This window comes from Cyclopterus lumpus, chromosome 25 (assembly GCF_009769545.1).
Source record: "Cyclopterus lumpus isolate fCycLum1 chromosome 25, fCycLum1.pri, whole genome shotgun sequence".
NCBI lineage: Eukaryota > Metazoa > Chordata > Actinopteri > Perciformes > Cyclopteridae > Cyclopterus > Cyclopterus lumpus.
This window is the reverse complement of record NC_046990.1, coordinates 1,142,301-1,163,599: the sequence shown is the minus strand read 5'-3', so window position 1 is coordinate 1,163,599 and position 21,299 is coordinate 1,142,301. Positions and strand designations below refer to the sequence as shown.

At 44.3% G+C, this 21,299-nt stretch overlaps 2 protein-coding genes across 6 annotated transcripts; both read left to right on the top strand.

Annotated features, from left to right (window-relative positions):
• Window positions 1–3,985: 3,985 nt before the first annotated feature.
• LOC117728150 (dehydrogenase/reductase SDR family member 13-like) lies at window positions 3,986–10,513 on the top strand. Its single transcript, XM_034528914.1, has 5 exons — window positions 3,986–4,177; window positions 6,337–6,455; window positions 6,844–6,967; window positions 9,082–9,408; window positions 9,877–10,513. The coding sequence occupies exons 1-5, from the start codon at window positions 4,051–4,053 to the stop codon at window positions 10,134–10,136; spliced, it is 957 nt and encodes a 318-aa protein (XP_034384805.1). The 5' UTR covers window positions 3,986–4,050; the 3' UTR covers window positions 10,137–10,513.
• A 4,013-nt stretch (window positions 10,514–14,526) lies between these two features.
• Window positions 14,527–20,990, top strand: dhrs13a.3 (dehydrogenase/reductase (SDR family) member 13a, duplicate 3). Of its 5 annotated transcripts, none has more exons than XM_034529026.1 (7): window positions 14,527–14,733; window positions 15,242–15,360; window positions 15,798–15,921; window positions 16,069–16,395; window positions 16,520–16,749; window positions 19,076–19,237; window positions 19,949–20,901. In XM_034529026.1, exons 1-7 carry the CDS (start codon window positions 14,607–14,609, stop codon window positions 20,138–20,140), a joined length of 1,281 nt encoding a protein of 426 aa, XP_034384917.1. In that variant the 5' UTR covers window positions 14,527–14,606; the 3' UTR covers window positions 20,141–20,901. The 5 variants fall into 5 exon arrangements, with proteins under 5 accessions (XP_034384917.1, XP_034384918.1, XP_034384919.1 ...); XM_034529027.1 differs by having other exon boundaries at window positions 14,532–14,733; window positions 20,788–20,990; XM_034529028.1 differs by having other exon boundaries at window positions 14,535–14,733; window positions 19,740–20,052.
• The last annotated feature ends 309 nt before the right edge of the window (window positions 20,991–21,299 follow it).

Sequence of the window (21,299 nt, the reverse complement as noted above, 5' to 3'; positions counted from 1 at the left end):
CAGAATGCTGCAGCTCGTGTACTCACAAAAGCTAAGAAAAGAGATCACATGACTCCTGTATTAGCTGCTCTGCACTGGCTCCCTGTAAAATCAAGAATCACATTTAAAATTCTTCTCCTCACCTACAAAGCCTTGATTGGTGATGCACCATCATATCTTAAGGAGCTTGTAGTACCATATTGCCCCACTAGAGAGCTGCGCTCACTAAATGCGGGGCTACTTGTGGTTCCTAGAGTCCTACAAAGTAGGATGGGAGCCAGAGCCTTCAGTTATCAAGCTCCTCTTTTATGGAACCAGCTTCCACTTTCAGTCCTGGAGGCAGACACAGTCACCTCATTCAAGAATAGACTTAAGACTTTCCTCTTTGATAGTGCTTATAGTTAGGGCTGAATCAGGTTTGCCCTGGTCCAGCCCCTTGATATGCTGCTATAGGCTTATATGCTGCTGGGGGATGTTTTAGGATACACTGAGCACCTATCTCCTCTTCTCTCTCTCCTTATGGATGAATTTACATCTCTCCATTGCACCTTATTAACTCTGCTTCCTCCCCAGAGTTTTTGAGTCTTTGTGACTCATAGGGTCCATTGGACCTGGCTGTGTCTGAAGTTGGTCCTGGGTCCTGCCTCCTTGCCCCTGCTTCCTGCTTCCTGCATCCAGTTCTCCTTCTGTTTCATGGATTGTGGAGGTCTGGTCCATGGCTACTACTAATTATTCATACATTTCCGTTATATTCATATAATGTGTTGTAACTCTGTAACTCTGTTCATCTGGTCACATGACATCTATTCATCTGTCCATCCGGGGAGAGGGATCCTCCTCATGTTGCTCTCCTGAAGGGTTCTTCACTTTTTTCTCACAGGGTTTCTTCTATTATTTGGGAGTTTTCCTGATCCGATGTGAGGTCCTGGGACAGGGATGTTGTATGTGTACAGATTGTAAAGCCCTCTGAGGATAATTTGTGATATTGGGCTATACAAAATAAACTGAATTGAATTGAATGAGTGTATTGATCAGGATGTTGGTTATCCCGGCGCCACAAGGGCACTCCTGTGGGCTTAAGACTTTAGTTGGTCAGTTGTATTTCTTGCTCCTTCTGTTTCTGCATCTAGTGACACAGAGCCGGCTGAAAATCAGCAAAGTGTCCCTTTCTCTCCTTTGTCGTAGTCCTAATGTAACAGTGGACAGAGGTGTGGAGCCTGCCCACCTGTAACCCACAGGAAAGAGCTAGAAGGGCAACTGTACAGTGTCAATGTAACATTGCATCCACTAAGTGCTTGTTTTTCCCACAGGCTCAGATTGTTATTTTAAGTGCCCGACAACAGAAAAAACCCTACAAAGAAATAAAACATTTTCCTGTTCCAAGTCTCGCTCAAGGAGATGCCTCGTTGTGAACTGTGAATATCATGCAGCAACAGGTCCCACTCTTTACAGCATTCTTCCTCCGACATTCTGACCCATGGGGTCACAGCGCCCACAGGAACAGGCCATGGAATTGAAAGACCTCATCTCGTTTCTTAAAATCATGTCAATATTTAGCCGTGACTTTGAAAATCGCTACTCTCTCTGTACCCCAACGCAAAATTCTGCCTGGCTAGAAAAGCGCAACCACATTACCATTTGCACTGACATTTTACACTCAAATTCATTATAGACTTAAATACTCACCACCTAGAAAGCCCTAAACAACATGGCCCCTCCCTACTTTTCAGACCTCCGCCCCCTCCAAGCCCCAACCCGTTGTCTCAGGTCCGCCGGTGCAAACACCATCAAGACCATCAGGACCAAGCGCCGGACCTGGGGTGACCGGGCCTTCTCAGCTGCTGCCCCCCCCCCCCCCCCCCCCCCTGGAACGCCCTCCCCATCCATATCCGTCAGACTCGGAGAGCCCTGCATAAGAATTCCAATGTGTCTGGACTGTTGGTCCAGGCACAAATGGCAAATAAAAATCTTGAATCTTGAATATCTTGATTCAAACAAGCCCTGAAAACCCACCTCTTCAAACTGTCCTTCACCTGCTAACCCCGCACCCTACCCTCCACTACATGACTCCTTCTCCAGTTTCTTTCCTTTTTACCCGAAATGTTCTGTTTGTTTGTTTTGTTTGCCCTTTGTCTTTCTATTCAGTTTGTTTCTGTTTGTCTATGCCTTATGTAAAGCGTCTTTGAGTGTCTATATAAATTCACAGTATTATTATTATTATTAAGCTGACACAAGGTGCGTGCCAGAAAAAACACATTGGTTCATGAATATGAGATATGAGTTTACAGATAATTACAACGCCTCCTCGTCATTGTTGAGGTTGGTTTAGGCCTTGTTGCCGGTTACACCTACAGTCTACCGGCATATCTCTGGACTACACTTGTTGTCTTTTTGATTCAATTGATTCAGCTCATTTTGTCTGTATGCTGTAACGTATATGGATGTCCTGCTCCGGGGAGGGGAGGTTAGGGAAGAATAAGGGGGAACAGGATCCACAGCCAACACAGTGGTCACTCCTTAAGCATCACCGAGTGATCCCGGAGGGATTAGTATCCCTCACCGATATCAGTGTTTTAACTAACCCTCGTTCACGGCTATAAGCCTTTAGGCGCTTTCACTAGGGTTGTAACTCCTTACTCCCAGTATGATTATATGTACATCGTCTATACTTTACTATTGCCTATTTTATACAGTATCAGGACAGAGGAAGAAGGTTAGACTGTGCTGAAGAACTAGAGTCTTTAGTTTGAGTCCCAGTTCCTGTGGTTTTTATTCAAAACAATCACATACAACAATTTCAAGTTAATGAAACCGTCTCAGTGCCACATACAACAAGTTCTAAGTGTTCAGGGGGTTTCTACATAAGTTGGCTCTAGTCAAGCTTTTTCCTCTGAAGGTAAAGTAAAAAAAAGCTGGGAGATTTGCAGTCTCCTCTCAGGGAGAATTAAGCAAAAATCTGAATCCTGTCATCTGCGCAGCAGCATATATAGTCCACAGACGCAGCTTACCCCTCCTCTCATCGGCACGTGTCACATAGTTGTAATTCAACCGTCTTCTACAATCGACTACACGAGTGTTGTTGCCTTACACGGTAATATGAGCTGCAGGATCCTATTACACAGGATAGGTTACATAATAACAATTATACTCAAAGGATTCTACAACATATAGCAATAATGTCTATACTGAGTATACTTTTAGGCTTTCATATTTTTCTGCAATCACTCAACAATGCCATGTGACCAAATGACATGTTTCACTTCATACAGTGAACATGTTGTTGTAAAGCCAACAGTTTCCTATTTACTCATCCATTCATAGAGGTCCACGTTACATCTGTAGTCCTTTGTCTGTCCATGCATGATCAGTGTAAGTCCACAGTTTGCCTCCTTTTAGCCTTGTTTCGGTCCACACCAACTATGCTGAATGCTCCTCAATGGTCACCGTGGAGCTAAATGTGTCTGTCTGCTGTTTTTCAGTTTTTTGACTGAGCGGTGAGATTCAATCAGCGTTTGTGTCATTTTATCCAAAATCAAACTATTGATTAGTGCAGCTTCAAGTTTTACTGATTGGATTTCATATAGATATTTATATAGATAAACATGCAATCAGAGATCCTACAATCAAAAAGAGTCACATAGATGCATATCAAATCATTCAATATGCAATCACATTAAGAAGCAGCAAAAATAGCAGCTTTATGTCTACATGTGCATGTCTGCAACTGTAGGTGGTGCTGCTTTCCTGTTGTATTATACTGGCTGGGAGGAAGAGGAGGTGAACTCTTTTGCAAGACATTTTGATTTACTATACAACACATGTTTTTGCTCATGGCCATGATGGCTATCCACAATATGAGCTATATTACTTGAGCTCTATTCTTTTTAAGCTTTCCTTTATGTAGAGAAAAGGTCAAATACTGCATCATAACTGACATGTATCACCTGATTACAGAGAGCACATTGTCCCGCCCAGACAGGAAATGGGTGTGATTGTTTGAGGAAGTTTCAATGCACAAATCACTCAGACTTTCACCAGGCAGCCAGTCTGGTGTGAGGAACGGGCTTGACAATGTCTACTCTTCTGCTGGTCCTGGGTGTTGTCGTAGGATTGGCTTACATTTTCCGTCATGTGGTGGTGAAAGGGAAGCGGTGCACAAGCAAAACAAAGCTGCATGGGAAAACTGTGATTGTGACCGGTAAGTAAAGGCTCTTTTATATTGAGGCTGCTGTTGGTCATCAGGGTGGCAGTCGTCACATCCTCTGACCTTTTTCTATAGACAATTGATTAAATGTGTTCTTCACTTTTTTCCCTGTGAAAGGTTATTTTCTGTTTTCTTTTAGTTTTTCCTGATCCGATGTGTGGTCAAAGGTCAGGGATGTCGTATGTGTACAGATTGTAAAGCCCTCTGAGGGGACTTTGTGATTTGTGATTCTGAGCTATACAAAATAAATGGAATTTAAATTGATTTGAATAATGTTTTTATTTATATTTGGCATCAATCATTCTAATACATCTAATTATAATCAGGGGAGTTATTACATTTTAACAAGCTGTTACATAATCAGTTATTACCTCATCTTTGATTCCACACCTTGTACATATAACATGCAAACTAATCTCCGACATGGATTCTTCAGCACCGCTGTAAAAACTGTTGTCATGGCGAGTCCAAGATAGACAGTCACACTGGCAAACCTTTACATTACATTTCTTGCCTATAATTGCCTGCCAGCCCACGTTTTTATGTCATGAAATGGTATGGTCTGTGGATATCTTCCCATACTTCCTGTTTAACAGAACAATAACAACCCAATAACCGGATGTTCATGGAAAGCTCTTCATGCGAGACCAGACAGTCTCTCGCTGAGCTCCCACAGCTTCTTGGCTGCAGCGTCATCCTTGGCTTTAGCATAGACTTCTCTCACAGTGCAGTTGGAGAAGTACCGTCCGCTGAGAGGTTGGACTACTTCCAACTAATTGGGTATTAAGAAAAGGCACATTGTATAGCTTGATATAGACTGCAACTCTGTATAAAAAAACAACGCTTTATGAATATAAAATAAAGAATTTACAGGCGTATATTAAGAATTAGTAGATGGAGCAAAACAATTAAGAATCGAAAATAAACTTAGGTCAAACTAGAATGACATGAGGAACACCAACTAACGACCGGACACTGAATGCATCCACAAGGAGAGCAGGGTGATTACACCTTTACACAGGTGGATCCAATCTGGACCAAAGTGAGTGATGGTGTTTCTACAGAGAGCCCTGCCCAAGTTGATAATCCAGACTTGGCCTCACACTTTTCTCTCCTACCTTTCACCATCCTTATCCTGAGAAACGTAGCTGTCCACTTTCCAAAGCCTGACCAAGATGCCAACATCCTTCTGTTACTACTTTTGGGAACAAGATACATCTGGGTGGGGCTTGGTGTGTTTGGGAAGTGCACAAAGGCCAAATGTGAATACATTCAAGGTGAATATGCTGGAGAACGGTCGTCCAACCATTCTTAACCCATGAGACAACTTCATACAACTAAAGAAGGGCAGGCATAGGGTGACGGACAAGTCCGACAACCAACGAGCCACATCCTTTGAAGAAAGTCTTTTAAAAACTATGAATAGTGAATTCTGAAAGGATTAGTGTGCCTGGACACTGCTTGCTTAAAAATTGGAAGCAAGCAGTCGCAACTTACACTTCTCTCCTCATCAGAGAGCAGCTCATCACTTTATAGGAAAGATTTTTGTGAAGTACCATGCCGACCCAATGGTCTGCGCTGTTATGTAGAATACATGACAGTAATTCATGCTTTATAAGTATAATATATGTTCCTTTATTCTCTCAGTTACAACCCTGTTGCATGACTTAATGCATACTGAGCCCCCATTAAAGGTTCAAGACAAGAGATCCTGACTCACGTGTGGTTATATGTCTACTTGATGTCACAGCACCTCAACTCGGACCGTATAAGCACTCTTACTGATTTATCCATTCTTCACTGACTAGAATATACGGTTATAGTTTGTAGTTTTTGGACATGCCGCACACTTTTCCTGTAATTGGTTGTCTTGTTCTTGTGGGCGTGTCCTACATTGCACAAACTGCCATATAACTCTTAAACTCACTGTGCAATTGAAACCACATTTAGTCGACATCAAGTCTTAGTGATCCTGTACAATCAGGTGGGCTATTAGTTACATGATTCATTTCATATGAACACGACTTTCATCATGAAAAGGAACCATCATCCTTGCTGCAGGATATTCCAAATACAAGAGCCTCAATTGAAAGAAGCAACATCTGTGTGTTGGAATTAAAACATGGATCACCTGTCTCTGTTTTTATCTCCAGGTAGCAACACAGGCATTGGGAAAACTACAGCCATAGATCTGGCCAAGAGAGGAGCTAGAGTGATTCTGGCCTGCCGCAGCAAGCAGAGAGGGGAGGCGGCCCTTGAGGAAGTCAAGAAGGTAAGTAGAAATCTAGCATGCTCTGCTTGTTCCATCAAGAGAAGGCTCTCTGTCCTAAATGCATGCTAGACCAGCTTGTGGGCACCCCATGGCATGTAAGCTTAGAATTGCTTAGAATGATATCTTGAGGCCATAAAAGGTGTTTTGAGAATGTGTGAGTCACTGCAGCCACGAGAGGTCTTGAGCACGTCGTCATAACTGGAACTGCAAGATGTTACGCTGTTTGCTGCAGTAGAAAGGGAGATTAGCTGTGGACAGACACAGAGGAGCTCCCTCACTCACACGACCGATGATAATTAGTTAAAGTTTATTTCCACATTTCCAAGGGCATCTTTATGCTATAATCAGCTTCTCATTCAGTGGAAATACGGCTTGATTTCTCCCACAGGAGAGTGGCAGTAATCAGGTGGTGTTCATGCCGTTGGATCTGGGCAGTCTCAAGTCTGTCCGTAGCTTTGCTGAAACCTTCCTGAAGTCTGAACCCAGACTGGACATCCTCATCAACAATGCAGGTGAGATGTCATCAAGCTGCACACCATCACCTGTTGTTTAGAGTTGTGTGTCCTCAGCTGTCATCCCTGCTCATTAACAGTTTGATTTTAAAAACAAATGCAAAGTTTGCAGAAAGATATTTATATTATCCCTAATAATAAAGGACAATGTAACATTGTAGACAAAACAACAATGAGTTGGTATTCAGTTTGACTTAAAGTGGTTCAGATCATTTGGCCCATTCCTTATAATAAACATGGTATGATGTGTGCATCAATTGTAAATGTTCCAGCTTTGGAAGGTAAGATCACTTTGATACGTTGAACGTCACTCATATAGCATCCAGAGTATCAAGTTATGAAACTTGAATTGAATATATACACATTAGAATGGGTTGGACTACTTTAACATCTGTTCAACAGGGTTAACAGTGATTCACAAAATAAGGTTCTGGAAAACTCAATTGAGCTCAACTCAATGCCATTCGTTCCCAGAGAGACGCCATCTGACCGATAAACGATGGCCAGTGACCCCTTTTAGAGCCTTTCAATCAAAGCTCCGCATTGGGAGAGGAAGAGACAATATGAGACATAACAACACAGAATGAGAGGAAGAGACAATATGAGACATCACCACACAGAATGAGAGGAAGAGACAATATGAGACATCACCACACAGAATGAGAGGAAGAGACAATATGAGACATCACCACACAGAATGAAAGGAAGAGACAATATGAGACATAACAACACAGAATGAGAGGAAGAGACAATATGAGACATCACCACACAGAATGAGAGGAAGAGACAATATGAGACATCACCACACAGAATGAGAGGAAGAGACAATATGAGACATAACAACACAGAATGAGAGGAAGAGACAATATGAGACATCACAACACAGAATGAAAGGAAGAGACAATATGAGACATCACCACACAGAATGAGAGGAAGAGACAATATGAGACATCACCACACAGAATGAGAGGAAGAGACAATATGAGACATCACAACACAGAATGAAAGGAAGAGACAATATGAGACATCACAACACAGAATGAAAGGAAGAGACAATATGAGACATCACCACACAGAATGAGAGGAAGAGACAATATGAGACATCACCACACAGAAGGCTAGAAGGTGATGGAGATGAGAGGAAGAACAGGTCCTGTGCCCCACATTGGATTAGCATGTTGTCCATTCAAATACAATTCAATTCAAACTCATTAGCACACAAGTGGAACTCCAGGCTTACTTTAACACCTCGCATAATTATAGTAATAATAATAGTTTTTGTACTGGTTGAGGCACATTTCTACAATTCAAACACGAAGCTCAAATAAAGACGCTGTATTTAATTATTTTTAAAACACAGTTAGTGATAAATAATTCCCTGCCTGTAATGAAACATTGTCAACATACATTTTCAGATAATTTGTCATCATTTTAGCCTCTTCTGTAGTTTCAGTAGTGTAGAACATTCATTGCAACATTCAATCTCATTATTACTAACAGATCATTAATGCTACTGCCAACTGTCATGGCTTAAACGATATGGTTATACAATTGTTTTGATCTAGAAATGCAGATAATAGGATCAGAATAGTGTTCACTTTTTATAACCCCGAACTTCCCTAATGAGCTCAGTTTTTGGACCTTGGTATTTCTAAACCCTGCTTAGAGCCATGTGTCCTTTCAAGTGTTGGGAATGCGTCAAACACTTTAATGCTCTCTGGAATGCAATATAAATATATCATCTATTGCACTTTTTGGTTGCAGCTTGGTCAATATTTTTCGCGGCAGCATTCATATACAGTTTTCCTGTGCAGTAATGAGTAGTTCCAGACATGTTAGGGGTATTGACTTTGATTTAAAGTGCTTCAGCTCATTTGGCCAACGTATCGGCTTGTTTACAACATGTCTGATCTTATCATTTGTGTTTCTTGACCTATCGAACTCTGGATGGCAACGTTCATACATTATGAATAAATGTGTACGATGGTGACTTTTATATATACTGTTTTTATATTCAAGGACTCATTATACTCTACAGATATTAGATTGTTTAAAGCCTTGCTTGGGTTGCCATCGTCTGGAAACAGGATTATTCCTCCATGTTTTTGCTTCAGGTATTTTCCTTCAGGGTCGAACAGAGGACGGACTGGGGATGATGTTTGGCGTCAACCACATTGGTCACTTCCTCCTAACAAACCTGCTGCTGGACCGGCTGAAGGAGTGTGAACCTGGCAGAGTGGTCACCCTGTCGTCTACGGCACATCACTTTGGGAAAATAGATTTTGACTGCCTGAACACCCATAAAGCTTTGGGACTGGGGAACTCTTCCATGGATGTTTTCCAGGTCTACTCCGATAGCAAGCTGTGCAACGTACTCTTCACCCATGAGCTGGCCAAGAAACTGCAGGGGACCAAGGTCACCTGCTACTGCCTCCACCCGGGTCAGTCCACCGACAGGTTTGGTGTCAGACAGTGTTTTCACGGGCCGGCCTTCAAGTTGTGGCGGATGAATATGATGAAATAAAATGATACGACCGGCATTGAAACAAATATAAAGTACATCAAAATAGAACTCACCATTACGCTGAATTATCGTCACATATTATGTGTGTTCATTTTTGGGGAAACGTATAACGTGACCAAGACGATTGTCTTGAAATGTGTCAAGACGCACAGACGGATGTATCCGGTCGTTTTTCAAAGTAATTTTTTTTTCAGATAATCAATTAAATATTGTAGTAATAAATATGTTTCTGTGCGGCCCGGGACCAAAGGACCCACAGACTGGTACCGGTCCGCAGCCCGGTGGTTGGGAGCCGCTGGTCTAAACAACATTAAAAAGTTAATAGTTATTTTTACAATAACCGCTAAAGATCAGGCAACTAAACTACATTACTATGTTTTTACAGGAACAATCAACTCTGAGCTGGCAAGGAACATGGCCTCAATAATGCGAATGCTCCTGAAGCCCGTGACTGCATTCTTCTTCAAAGACACCGTTCAGGGGGCCCAGACCACCCTGCACTGTGCTGTCGAGGAAGGCATCGAACCTCTCAGCGGACGGTACTTCTCCAACTGCACTGTGAGAGAAGTCTATGCTAAAGCCAAGGATGACGCTGCAGCCAAGAAGCTGTGGGAGCTCAGCGAGAGACTGTCTGGTCTCGCATGAAGAGCTTTCCATGAACATCCGGTTATTGGGTTGTTATTGTTCTGTTAAACAGGAAGTATGGGAAGATATCCACAGACCATACCATTTCATGACATAAAAACGTGGGCTGGCAGGCAATTATAGGCAAGAAATGTAATGTAAAGGTTTGCCAGTGTGACTGTCTATCTTGGACTCGCCATGACAACAGTTTTTACAGCGGTGCTGAAGAATCCATGTCGGAGATTAGTTTGCATGTTATATGTACAAGGTGTGGAATCAAAGATGAGGTAATAACTGATTATGTAACAGCTTGTTAAAATGTAATAACTCCCCTGATTATAATTAGATGTATTAGAATGATTGATGCCAAATATAAATAAAAACATTATTCAAATCAATTTAAATTCCATTTATTTTGTATAGCTCAGAATCACAAATCACAAAGTCCCCTCAGAGGGCTTTACAATCTGTACACATACGACATCCCTGACCTTTGACCTCAGATCGGATCAGGAAAAACTAAAAGAAAACAGAAAATAACCTTTCACAGGGAAAAAAGGGAAGAAACCTTCAGGAGAGCAACAGAGGAGGATCCCTCTCCCCGGATGGACAGATGAATAGATGTCATGTGACCAGATGACACATTCTTTTTTCCTTTAAGGGGGCCCCCTGTTGGGCACCAGTGTAACAAGCTCCTGTCACATTCCTATGGGGTCCCCCCCCAGCACCAAAGGATGAGCACACTCAGGGTATCTTTCGTAATATGCTTTATTAGCTAGCAGACTGCCTCTGCTCTCCTCTCTCGTGCCTCCATCCCTATCAAACCTAACATAGGGCAGAGACACTCATCACCTGATCCCCTGCAGCTGAGGCACCTGTTCCCTGAGCCCCCCCCCCCCCCCCCCCCACACACTCCCCTCCGCAGCTGAGCCTAACCACGCCCCAGCCACCACAACCATTTAACCATTCTTTTCAAAACCATGAATCGCAATTTACAAAGGGGAAAACATGGATACCAAGTGGACACATGAGCAACAGCTAACATTAAACAAAGGAAAACACATAGAACACACACATTGTCCTCTGGTCTCTCTCTCTTTGCACAGCCGCTTCCTAAAACAAAAGAAAGTGGTTATCAGGTCTGTCTTTCATTCAGACGGTCAGCGGTTCAATCCCCGCCCATGTCGAAGTGTCCTTGAGCAAGACTTAACCCTGAATCGCTCCCCGTAGCTGTGTCTACGGCGTATGATAATAATCATAATAATAATATATATGATAATACGTCGCTAAATGAAATGTAATATATATAGCGGCCCGATGTAATGCAAAGAGGCGAAATTAATGTGATGATGTTCAGGTCTAAATGACACGCGACCGTGTTAGCAGTCATTACCGCGTGCAACATAACCGGTTACATTTCTAGAGAACTTGAGACATTAGTGCAACATTATTTTCTACACAACGTCCTCAGCAATGCAGAATGTCATTGGGTTCGTTGCCGGTCATGCACACGTGGTCAACGATAATCTCACAAGAGCGAGGCGGCCGCAGATTTTAGAGCCAGGCGCCGCAGTTGCTCCCCACTGACTGCGTGGCCCAGTGCATGATGGGAAACGCCTGGCTGTCGCCACATCAGAGAGCTGATTGGCTCTTAGATTTGACAGCAAACACCACGTGTTGTAGAAAATTCTTATTTTATGTGTAGTTCTAATACTTAAAGCTTGATTGTGGACTATTAGTCTCAGATTAAATTTAAAGATGTGTGGTTGATAATAATAAAGCTTATTTATATAACACATATCAAAACAAGCAGCAAAGTGTTTCACAGGCATTTTATGCTAACAAAGGTTAGCATAAAATGCAGGTACACGCATATTTCTACATAAATATATATTTACAAACATATGAATAAATCCGAACGAGGTCTGTAAACTACTACAAGTGAAAATATACATTATAAAGTGTATTTTTTAACTTATGTTATGTTACATATAGGATGCAACATATCTTTGGAAAGCTAACATTCTTGTGATGCAAACCATTTCAAGATACAATCACAACAGCAGGTACAATAAACGCCTTTGTCAGACAACAACAAACAAACAAACAATTACCAAATCAAAGCAATTCACCTATGAAGCCTCATTTTAAATAAAGATATAATAATAATAATAATAGTAAACCACCGATCGATAACATTCTGACAATAACGGCCTTGTTACATTGCAAAGGGTCCAGACTATCCAATCCAGTATAATGTCCAAAACACATTATGATATCAATAAATATCCACGGACTGCTGTTGCATTATTTTCAAATATGCCTAATTATTCATGTTTTTTCCGTCGTACCTCCATGTAAATATTGGATATCTTGGCATGCCTTGAAAAGGCGTTTTAGGCTCATTTGACAGGAATGGTAAAAAAGGGTTTCCATAGTTTAATGCTGCCAAACATCAACGTCGATGAAGGCGCGTCGAGGCGCCGGCAGCAACTTCAAACGACTTTGACCTCTAGGTTCAATAAACGCACAACACAGACATGACATACACAAAGCAAGCTGGATGCTCATGAATGAATGTGATGTCAAACATACATCTTTCAGTCCATCAACAGGGACTTAGTCTGTCTGCCATGTTGAATTCTCTGTGGAGGATGGGTTCGCACACAACACTTTGGAATGCAAGAAATCGTGACTAATAACTTTGGACGAGGTGGTTTTGCAGGTTTGAACGTATCATTGAGGGAGGGGCACAACTACAGAGGTCATCAAACAAAGACATTATTATTATCAGTCACATGTATCTTAATATGTCTGCTACTGATATCATTGTTGTTGTATGTGTTAATGTTAATGTATGTATGTTAATGTTAGTAATAACTGTATTATAACAACATGTGACTTCCCCTTGTGTTTAAGACCTGCTGACTCCAGGGCAATCAGCGCTATGTGCATGTAAAAAACACTGTTTGTGGCACAGGAGTACTGGTTCTTTTAGGGTTTCTGGGTATATTATGGGATGTGACTTGATGTGAACAGTGAGTCTGTAGATAGTCTGTAGACAGGGGTCATTAGGGGCGACTATGTAGTGAAAGGATCCTGGTTCAACAACATTGGGACTTTGACTATGGACATTATTCCATGGCAGCACATGACGCTCCCTGGAGCTGTTGACAGCAACACAACAAAGAAGTAACTGTGCAACATTATGACAGAGTGATATTTACAGAAGAACCCTTCAGGAGAGCAACAGAGGAGGATCCCTCTCCCCGGATGGACAGATGAATAGATGTCATGTGTACAGAATGAACAGAGTTACAGAGTTACATAAACACATTACATGAATATGACAATGTATGAATGGAACTCTAATCCATGAAACAGAAGGAGGTAGAGAGGAGGGGGGGCGGGGCATCAGCAGGGCCAATGGGAGGCCGGCTCACCAGCATCAGACACCTCCAGGTCCAATGGACCCTATGAGACGTGAAGTCACAACGACTCCGGGGAGGAAGCAGAGTTAATAAGGTGCAATGGAGAGATGTAAATTAATCCATAAGGAGAGAGAGAAGAGGAGATAGGTGCTCAGTGTATCCTAAAACATCCCCCAGCAGCCTATAAGCCTATAGCAGCATATCAAGGGGTTGGACCAGGGCAAACCTGATTCAGCCCTAACTATAAGCACTATTAAAGAGGAAAGTCTTAAGTCTATTCTTGAATGAGGTGACTGTGTCTGCCTCCCGGGCTGAAAGTGGAAGCTGGTTCCATAAAAGAGGAGCTTGATAACTGAAGGCTCTGGCTCCCATCCTACTTTTTAGGACTCTAGGAACCACAAGTAGCCCCGCATTTAGTGAGCGCAGCTCTCTAGTGGGGCAATATGGTACTACAAGCTCCTTAAGATATGATGGTGCATCACCAATCAAGGCTTTGTAGGTGAGGAGAAGAATTTTAAATGTGATTCTTGATTTTACAGGGAGCCAGTGCAGAGCAGCTAATACAGGAGTCATGTGATCTCTTTTCTTAGTTTTTGTGAGTAACAATAATGTCATTTAATTACATATAATTATATGTAATTAAATGACATTATTTTTATGGTATTGTTATAGTAAGCCCATAACAAACTTTCTCTTTGACACCGGAGGGTTACTTTGATGGCGTGGGGCGCCATCTGGCGGCTGAGGAACGCTAAGCCGGGAAGCCCAACCGGATGCAGAGCTGTTGGTGTTGGACTGAACTTCAAAGCAAATTATTTATGATATTGGCGAAACTAAAATGTTATTTTAAATTATATCACCTTGTCACTTTTTGTGAAAAGCGCCATGTTTTGTAATATTTTTTTCCAAACAATCTACTTTCCCCATTAACCAAGAGAACAACATCGGTTCTGTTTGGCCAGACTTTTATTCTGAAAGTCCTGAACTGCGTATTGCGTTTTAACGCCATTAAAGACAACGAAGAAGAGAAGGACCCTGGCTCCACCGGCTCGGAGCCGACATGTCGGCGCTGCTCTGCCTCGTGGCAGCAGCTCTGTTCTCCTACGTGCTCGTTTACTACAGCGTGTTCAGGGGAGCTCGGTGCTCCAGCTCGGTGAAGCTGAACGGGAAGACGGCCATTGTGACAGGTACCGCTCCCGGTGACGCGTGCTATGACGCGGTAGCCTCAAACTCAGCCGGAGGGTCTCCGGTAACGGAAACACGTCAACGCGGTCACGATGTTACAAACTGGTCTACACATTCACAGACCTGTCTTCAGACACGTGTACTGCCCTCACCTGTAGACACGCGCCGTAAAGAACAGTGTGCGGTGGGTGGAGCCTCAGTGTGCGGTGGGTGGAGCTTCAGTGTGCGGTGGGTGGAGCTTCAGTGTGCGGTGGGTGGAGCCTCGTTCTGATGAGCGCATTGTTCCCAATAGGCCCACACCATCATGCTGACCTCTGTTCCTCTTTGCGTCACAGTCCGGTGTGCTGGGTGCCATGTGTGTGTTTAAAGAGCCGGGTTTGTTTCCAGAGGAAGTGCTGACTGTATCATGTCCGGTATAATAAGCACGCCTGTGATGGTTCATGCTCTACGCGCCTGTCTGCCGAGCTGTGTGCGGCTGCTTGTGTTCAGCTTGATGTTTTTCCTGCACAGGGAGCAACACTGGCATCGGCAGGGCCACGGCTCTGGATCTGGCGAAGAGAGGGGCCAGGGTGATCCTCGCCTGCCGCAGCAAGGCCAGCGCTGAGGCGGCTGCTTTCCACATCCGTAGAGTAAGTACGAGAGGCTGCCCCAAGACATAGTGCCCCTGATGCAAACGACATCCAACACTTCTCTTTGTGACACAGCACCACAGGCTGCATCTTCCTCACTGAGTGTGGAGCTGAATCAAACAGTTTGAACAATAACTGAAGACTCCTGTAAGAAGTATTGTTCTGTTGGACTGCAGTAGCTATAGCGTAGTATTCACACAGTTAGTTCGGCTTGCCCGTAGCCTCAACACATTTGTAATAATGTGGAAGTAAAGTGTAACGTCAATGAAATGACCTGAGCCCCCAGGAGACTGCCCATTGGCCACACTGTCAAGAAGGACCAGTCTGAAAGAAACATTGTTTCCAATATATTTAAAATGTATTTTAAAATGCAAACGCTTCAGCTCTGCTAGTTTAGTGTATCACAGCCACACTCAGCCAGGCTGCTTGTCCTTCAGGAGAGCGGCAACAACCAGGTGCTGTTCATGCACTTGGATCTGGCGAGTTTCCAGTCTGTTCGCTGCTTTGCTGAAACCTTCCTGAGGACTGAACCCAGACTGGACATCCTCATCAACAACGCAGGTGAGGGTGTTGAACACGGTGGGACGATGCTCCGTGGTACCAGAAACGTCTCTTTATGCAAACCAAATGGAAAGAAAGCCCTGTTAGAGGAAATCACCCACATTGGACTTTGGTAGGACAATGTAAGTGATTGAAGCGCTGTTTCAGGTGTGATGGGGCCAGGGCACACAGCGGATGGGTTCTGCGTGGCGTTCGGGGTCAACCACCTGGGTCACTTCCTGCTCACCAACCTCCTCCTGGAGAAGCTGCAGCAGTGCGGTCCCAGTCGCGTGGTCACTGTGGCTGCACTTCTGCACCGCTGTGGCAGCGCGGACTTCCCTCTGCTGGCACCCAAGAGGGACTTGGTCTCCGGTCAGTCCACCTGGCACAACGTCCGGGCTTACTGCAACAGCAAGCTGTTTAATGTGCTCTTCACCAGGGAGCTGGCCAACCGGCTGGAGGGCACCAGTGTCACCTGCTACAGCCTCCACCCAGGTTAGGTCTGCACCTTTCATATAGGAATGTTGGGGTCATTTACAATATCTCACTGAGCAGAGTATTGGCTGTAGGCCAAGCGGGGCTCCACAATCCTCACATGTTTGGATCATTTCTTCTTCAGGGGTCGTCCACACAGAGCTGGGTCGCAGTATGAGCCTGTGGCTGCAGCTCCTCATGATTCCCTTTGCCAAGGCCTTCTTCCTGGATCCTGAGGGGGGGTCCCAGACCACCCTGTACTGTGCCCTGCAGGAGGGCATCGAGCCTCTCAGCGGACGTTACTTCGCCAACTGTGCACTACAGCAAGTGGGCGCCAAGGGGCGAGATGATGCCCTGGCAAAGAAGCTGTGGGAGGTGAGCGAGAGGTTAACCAGGTCCTCCTAACAGACTGAATCCTGATCCAGTGGGATCCCCCTGTGCCTCATCAGTCCTCAACAGGTCTCCAGAGTCAGTGGCTTGTTATTGGTCTTCTTTCTTTCAGGGCTGGTCTCTCGTGGTCTTATGCAGGTCTTATACAGAGGGAGTGAACATGAAGCAGTGCAGTCTTGTAATATTTCTGCATAACCTTACACATGGGCCCATTGTTTATTAAATGGCAGTTATTCACAAAGACATGTCACCAGGGTTAGGCCACATGTTATGAAACACTGCTTTGGGGGAATGCTCTATGAGACCAGAACGTGGCTCAGATCATTTGATTCCTGTACTTGAAATAAATGTCGCTGGCGTGATGCAACGACTTTGTGCTGTCTTTGTTTCTAGAGGGACAGTTAATGACATGGCAATGTGCTATATTCATACCATACACGTTGTAGAAACAGCTGAGCCCACTCATCTGACACGATAGCCGATAAGGCAGCAAAGTGAAAATCTACATAAAACCTGTTATTACATGTGTCAACAGTGGTCCCTGTTGACAAGAAACCTCCCCCTGCTGTCTAAATGACCTGATGATGATGATGATGATGATGATGTCATCGTCTCTGGGAGGCGTGTCAAAGACTACGTCCTTTTCTCACTACTTCAGTCCCTGGAACTGTTCTCTTACAGCTCCAACAGGTCCACAGAAGAAGCAATGAATCCCCTCATCCACACTGGCTGTTTGTGGACTACGGCACACTTTGCTACTCTGAGCGGCTGGATCCCCAACTTTCTGATGGCGGTGTGGGTTTGCTGTCACACCTCCTCCCCTACGACACAGGAGCCCCCCAGAGATGTGTCCTGGGCCCCCTGCTGTATACACACGACTGCCAGGCCGCGTCTGACTCCACAACCCTCATCAGGTTTGATCTCTGACAACAAAAAGAAGGCCAACCTCAAGGAAGTGACTCACCTGGAGAAACTGGTGCCAGGAGAACAACCTCTCTGTGAATGTCAGCAAGACTAAGCAGCTGATAGTGGACTTTAGGGAGACGCAGGAGAGGAACCACCAACCCCTCTGGATCAGCAGGGCTTCTGTGGAGAAGTGGACAGCTTCAGGATTTATCCTGGTCCTCTCACATCAACATCGTGGTGAAGAAAGCCTGTCAGCACCTCTACCGGGGTGATTACACACTCCATCAGGCCCCCTCCTACCTCATAGACCTGCTCCACCACCACACTCCATCAGACCCCCTCCTACCTCACAGACCTGCTCCACCACCACACTCCATCAGACCCCCTCCTACCTCACAGACCTGCTCCACCACCACACTCCATCAGACCCCCTCCTACCTCACAGACCTGCTCCACCAGTACACTCCATCAGGCCCCCCTCCTACCTCATAGACCTGCTCCACCACCACACTCCATCAGGCCCCCTCCTACCTCATAGACCTGCTCCACCACCACACTCCATCAGGCCCCCTCCTACCTCACAGACCTGCTCCACCACCACACTCCATCAGGCCCCCTCCTACCTCACAGACCTGCTCCACCACCACACTCCATCAGGCCCCCTCCTACCTCACAGACCTGCTCCACCACCACACTCCATCAGACCCCCTCCTACCTCACAGACCTGCTCCACCACCACACTCCATCAGGCCCCCTCCTACCTCACAGACCTGCTCCACCACCACACTCCATCAGGCCCCCTCCTACCTCACAGACCTGCTCCACCACCACACTCCATCTCATCTGATGATCTCCTGTCCATCCCACATAGGACCAGGCACCGTGGGGGGACAGAGCCTTCTCCATATCTGCCCCCTCCCTCTGGAACTCTCTCCCCAAACCCATCAGAGACTGCACTGATCTTTCCTCATTCAAATCACAAATCAAAACCCACCTGTTCAGAACTGCTTTTAATGTGTGACTGTTTTTTATTAGGATCCAAGCGACTCAGAAAGTCCCTATTTGTTTTTTACCTGTATTTTAGTTATTCTTATTTATTTTGAGCTTTTAGGATGTTATAATTATGTGAAGTGTCTTTGAGTATCATGAAAAGCGCTATATAAATTCAATGCATTATTCTTATAATAAAAGACCTCCATCATCCCAACAACAGACTTCCCTCTGTGGAAGTGAGGATGAGGGGGAGTGTCTTGCCATTATAATGTTTTACTGCTGCTTCTGTAAAATATTATTACGCTATAATATTTGATCTGTTTTATTTTGTTATGTAATTTTTTTTCTGGAGCAAGGCACAAAACGATTGTGTACGTGTCTAATACACATGTGTGTTTGTACTCTGCCGTAGAGAAGGAAGTGTTGGGATGCACCCGGTTCACTGAGTCAGTGCAACGGGAGTCACGACGGAGCGCTTCACGATCGGCTGCATCGCTTCATGTTTCTGTCTGCTGGAACATGGTTCGGCAGTTTTTGCACAAAGCGATGGACAGATGTGCTTGTGGCAGTAAAGGTATGCCACACATATGGATCATATTATGGCACAAACATGGTCCAGGTTCAATCACTCATGAGAACCTGTCTGAGGCATTAGTCGACCAAATGACTGCTAAGTGTGCTCACACGGACCACAGCTGAGCACTGCAGTGCCCGAGGCCCCTTCAATCACAGACAATCATTTGGTCCATACACCCTCATGTAAGCTGCCCCTGTTTAGAGATGAAGATGTGCAGACCACTCCTCCAAGAAACCCACAGAAAATAGGGTCTGTTACGTAGTTTTGTTGGTGTGGGCTTTTTTAGGGGGGAATATAAATATAACAGTATTAAGAGTATCAGCTTTAAAAAAGTAAAGATGTGTCTTTCCTCATTTGGGGCAGCTCTGGATGGGCAGCACCCCCTAGTATTCACCTACATGACATTAGATGGCATGATGCATACAAGGATGTGAACAGTACCCGTACCTCATGGGGTGTTTCGTCTCCTGAAGGCTGTCTTTGCCCCGTGTGTCCACAGGGGGGCAGTAGCGTAGCACCGCTGTGACCACAGGAAACCGCTCTCTTCATGCGGCGCCTGGCCGGTGTTGCTCGGAGTAAGGTTGTTGAGGACCTTAACCCAGCAGACCTATGGATTGTGTTCATTATGAGCACTGATTATTAACACGGGCAGGCGTGAAAGTCGGGTCACTTGTGTGTGTTAAGAGAGGTGCTCTTGTAATGACTCAGCAGGCCTCGTGTTGGTGGGGAGGAACACACTTCCACGATGGAGTCCTATCCATCTCCTGCTGCCTTCACACGCTGTGGTCCACCTGGCTCCTCACTGGGGCTCTAATGGTCCTCTGGACTCTTTCCAGTAGCAGCTCGGCACTTCTTCTCCTCACCTGCTCCAGGAAACGCTTCCAGGCTGGACGCCATTAAGGAGAAGCACCTCGAGCAAGAACATTCTTATTTCATGCACTGGGCAATTTTGAGAATTTTTTTTCTTCTTTCAGACTACTGGAAAGACAACATTTACTTTACTTAGTTTATTTGTGTCTGCAGTCCCCCTAAATTCAGCAACAGTTACCATTAGATAATGCCTAGTTTAAATGTATTAGATATATCTGTTTTTATGATGTTGAAAATAACTTTATTTATTATTTATGGAGGGATTCAAAGAGATTTTCAGAATTCCCTCTTTAAAAAACGTTGACTCTAATATATCGACAACAATAATGTTTTACCTATAGCCATGAAAATGAGCACATATTGAATAAGGGAATGCCTCATTTGCACATTCAAACATACCGTTTCAGAAAAGTTTGTACATTTGTAATTCCGTGATGAAATTTACTGGCAAGATCTGTGTGTTACCTGGAAGCTGACATCACGTTTTTGAATGTCATTTTTAAAATGCTGTTGGCACTGCAAACTATTTTATTTACCTCAACTGTATCGTTGTGTAAATCTCAAACACGTCTCACAACCTCAGCAAGAGCTCTGCACGGCACTAACGGTTCTTCCCCTCAGCCGGGTGAACCATGTACGATAGAATCCTCCAACATGGTGTTGTTGTTCTCTTCTAGCCGTGTGCTGTGGGCAGGATGGTGGTGGTGCTCAGCAGGTTCTGGTCCTCGGCTCCAGGTCCACATCTCACTCGGTCTGCTGAGCCTGAATGTAAAGCAGCTAGACTCTAAGGCTCTTTGTGTTCTCTTCATCAACTTTTCACATTTAATGTTATCCCTGATGCACCTACACAACATTGTGTTGTCTTAAAACATGACAATAAATTCTCAATATTTTAAGAATAAAATCAACTCTGATGCTGTAGTATTTTTAGTGTGATATAGTTGAATCTGTCCATGCATATATGACATGACACACATGATATGTATTGTCTTTAGTACCTCCTCCACCATCCTACAGCCTCTCTACTATCTTTAGTTCCATAGTTATTTTAAGCCTGCTACGACATTATTGTTTTTCATTCATTGAAAACAACTTTTAGATTTTTCTTCTTTAAGCCTAGTGGAAAGAAAACGTTTATTTTACTACTTTGTCTGTTTGCATCTGTAGATTTCTTCTACATTCACTATTA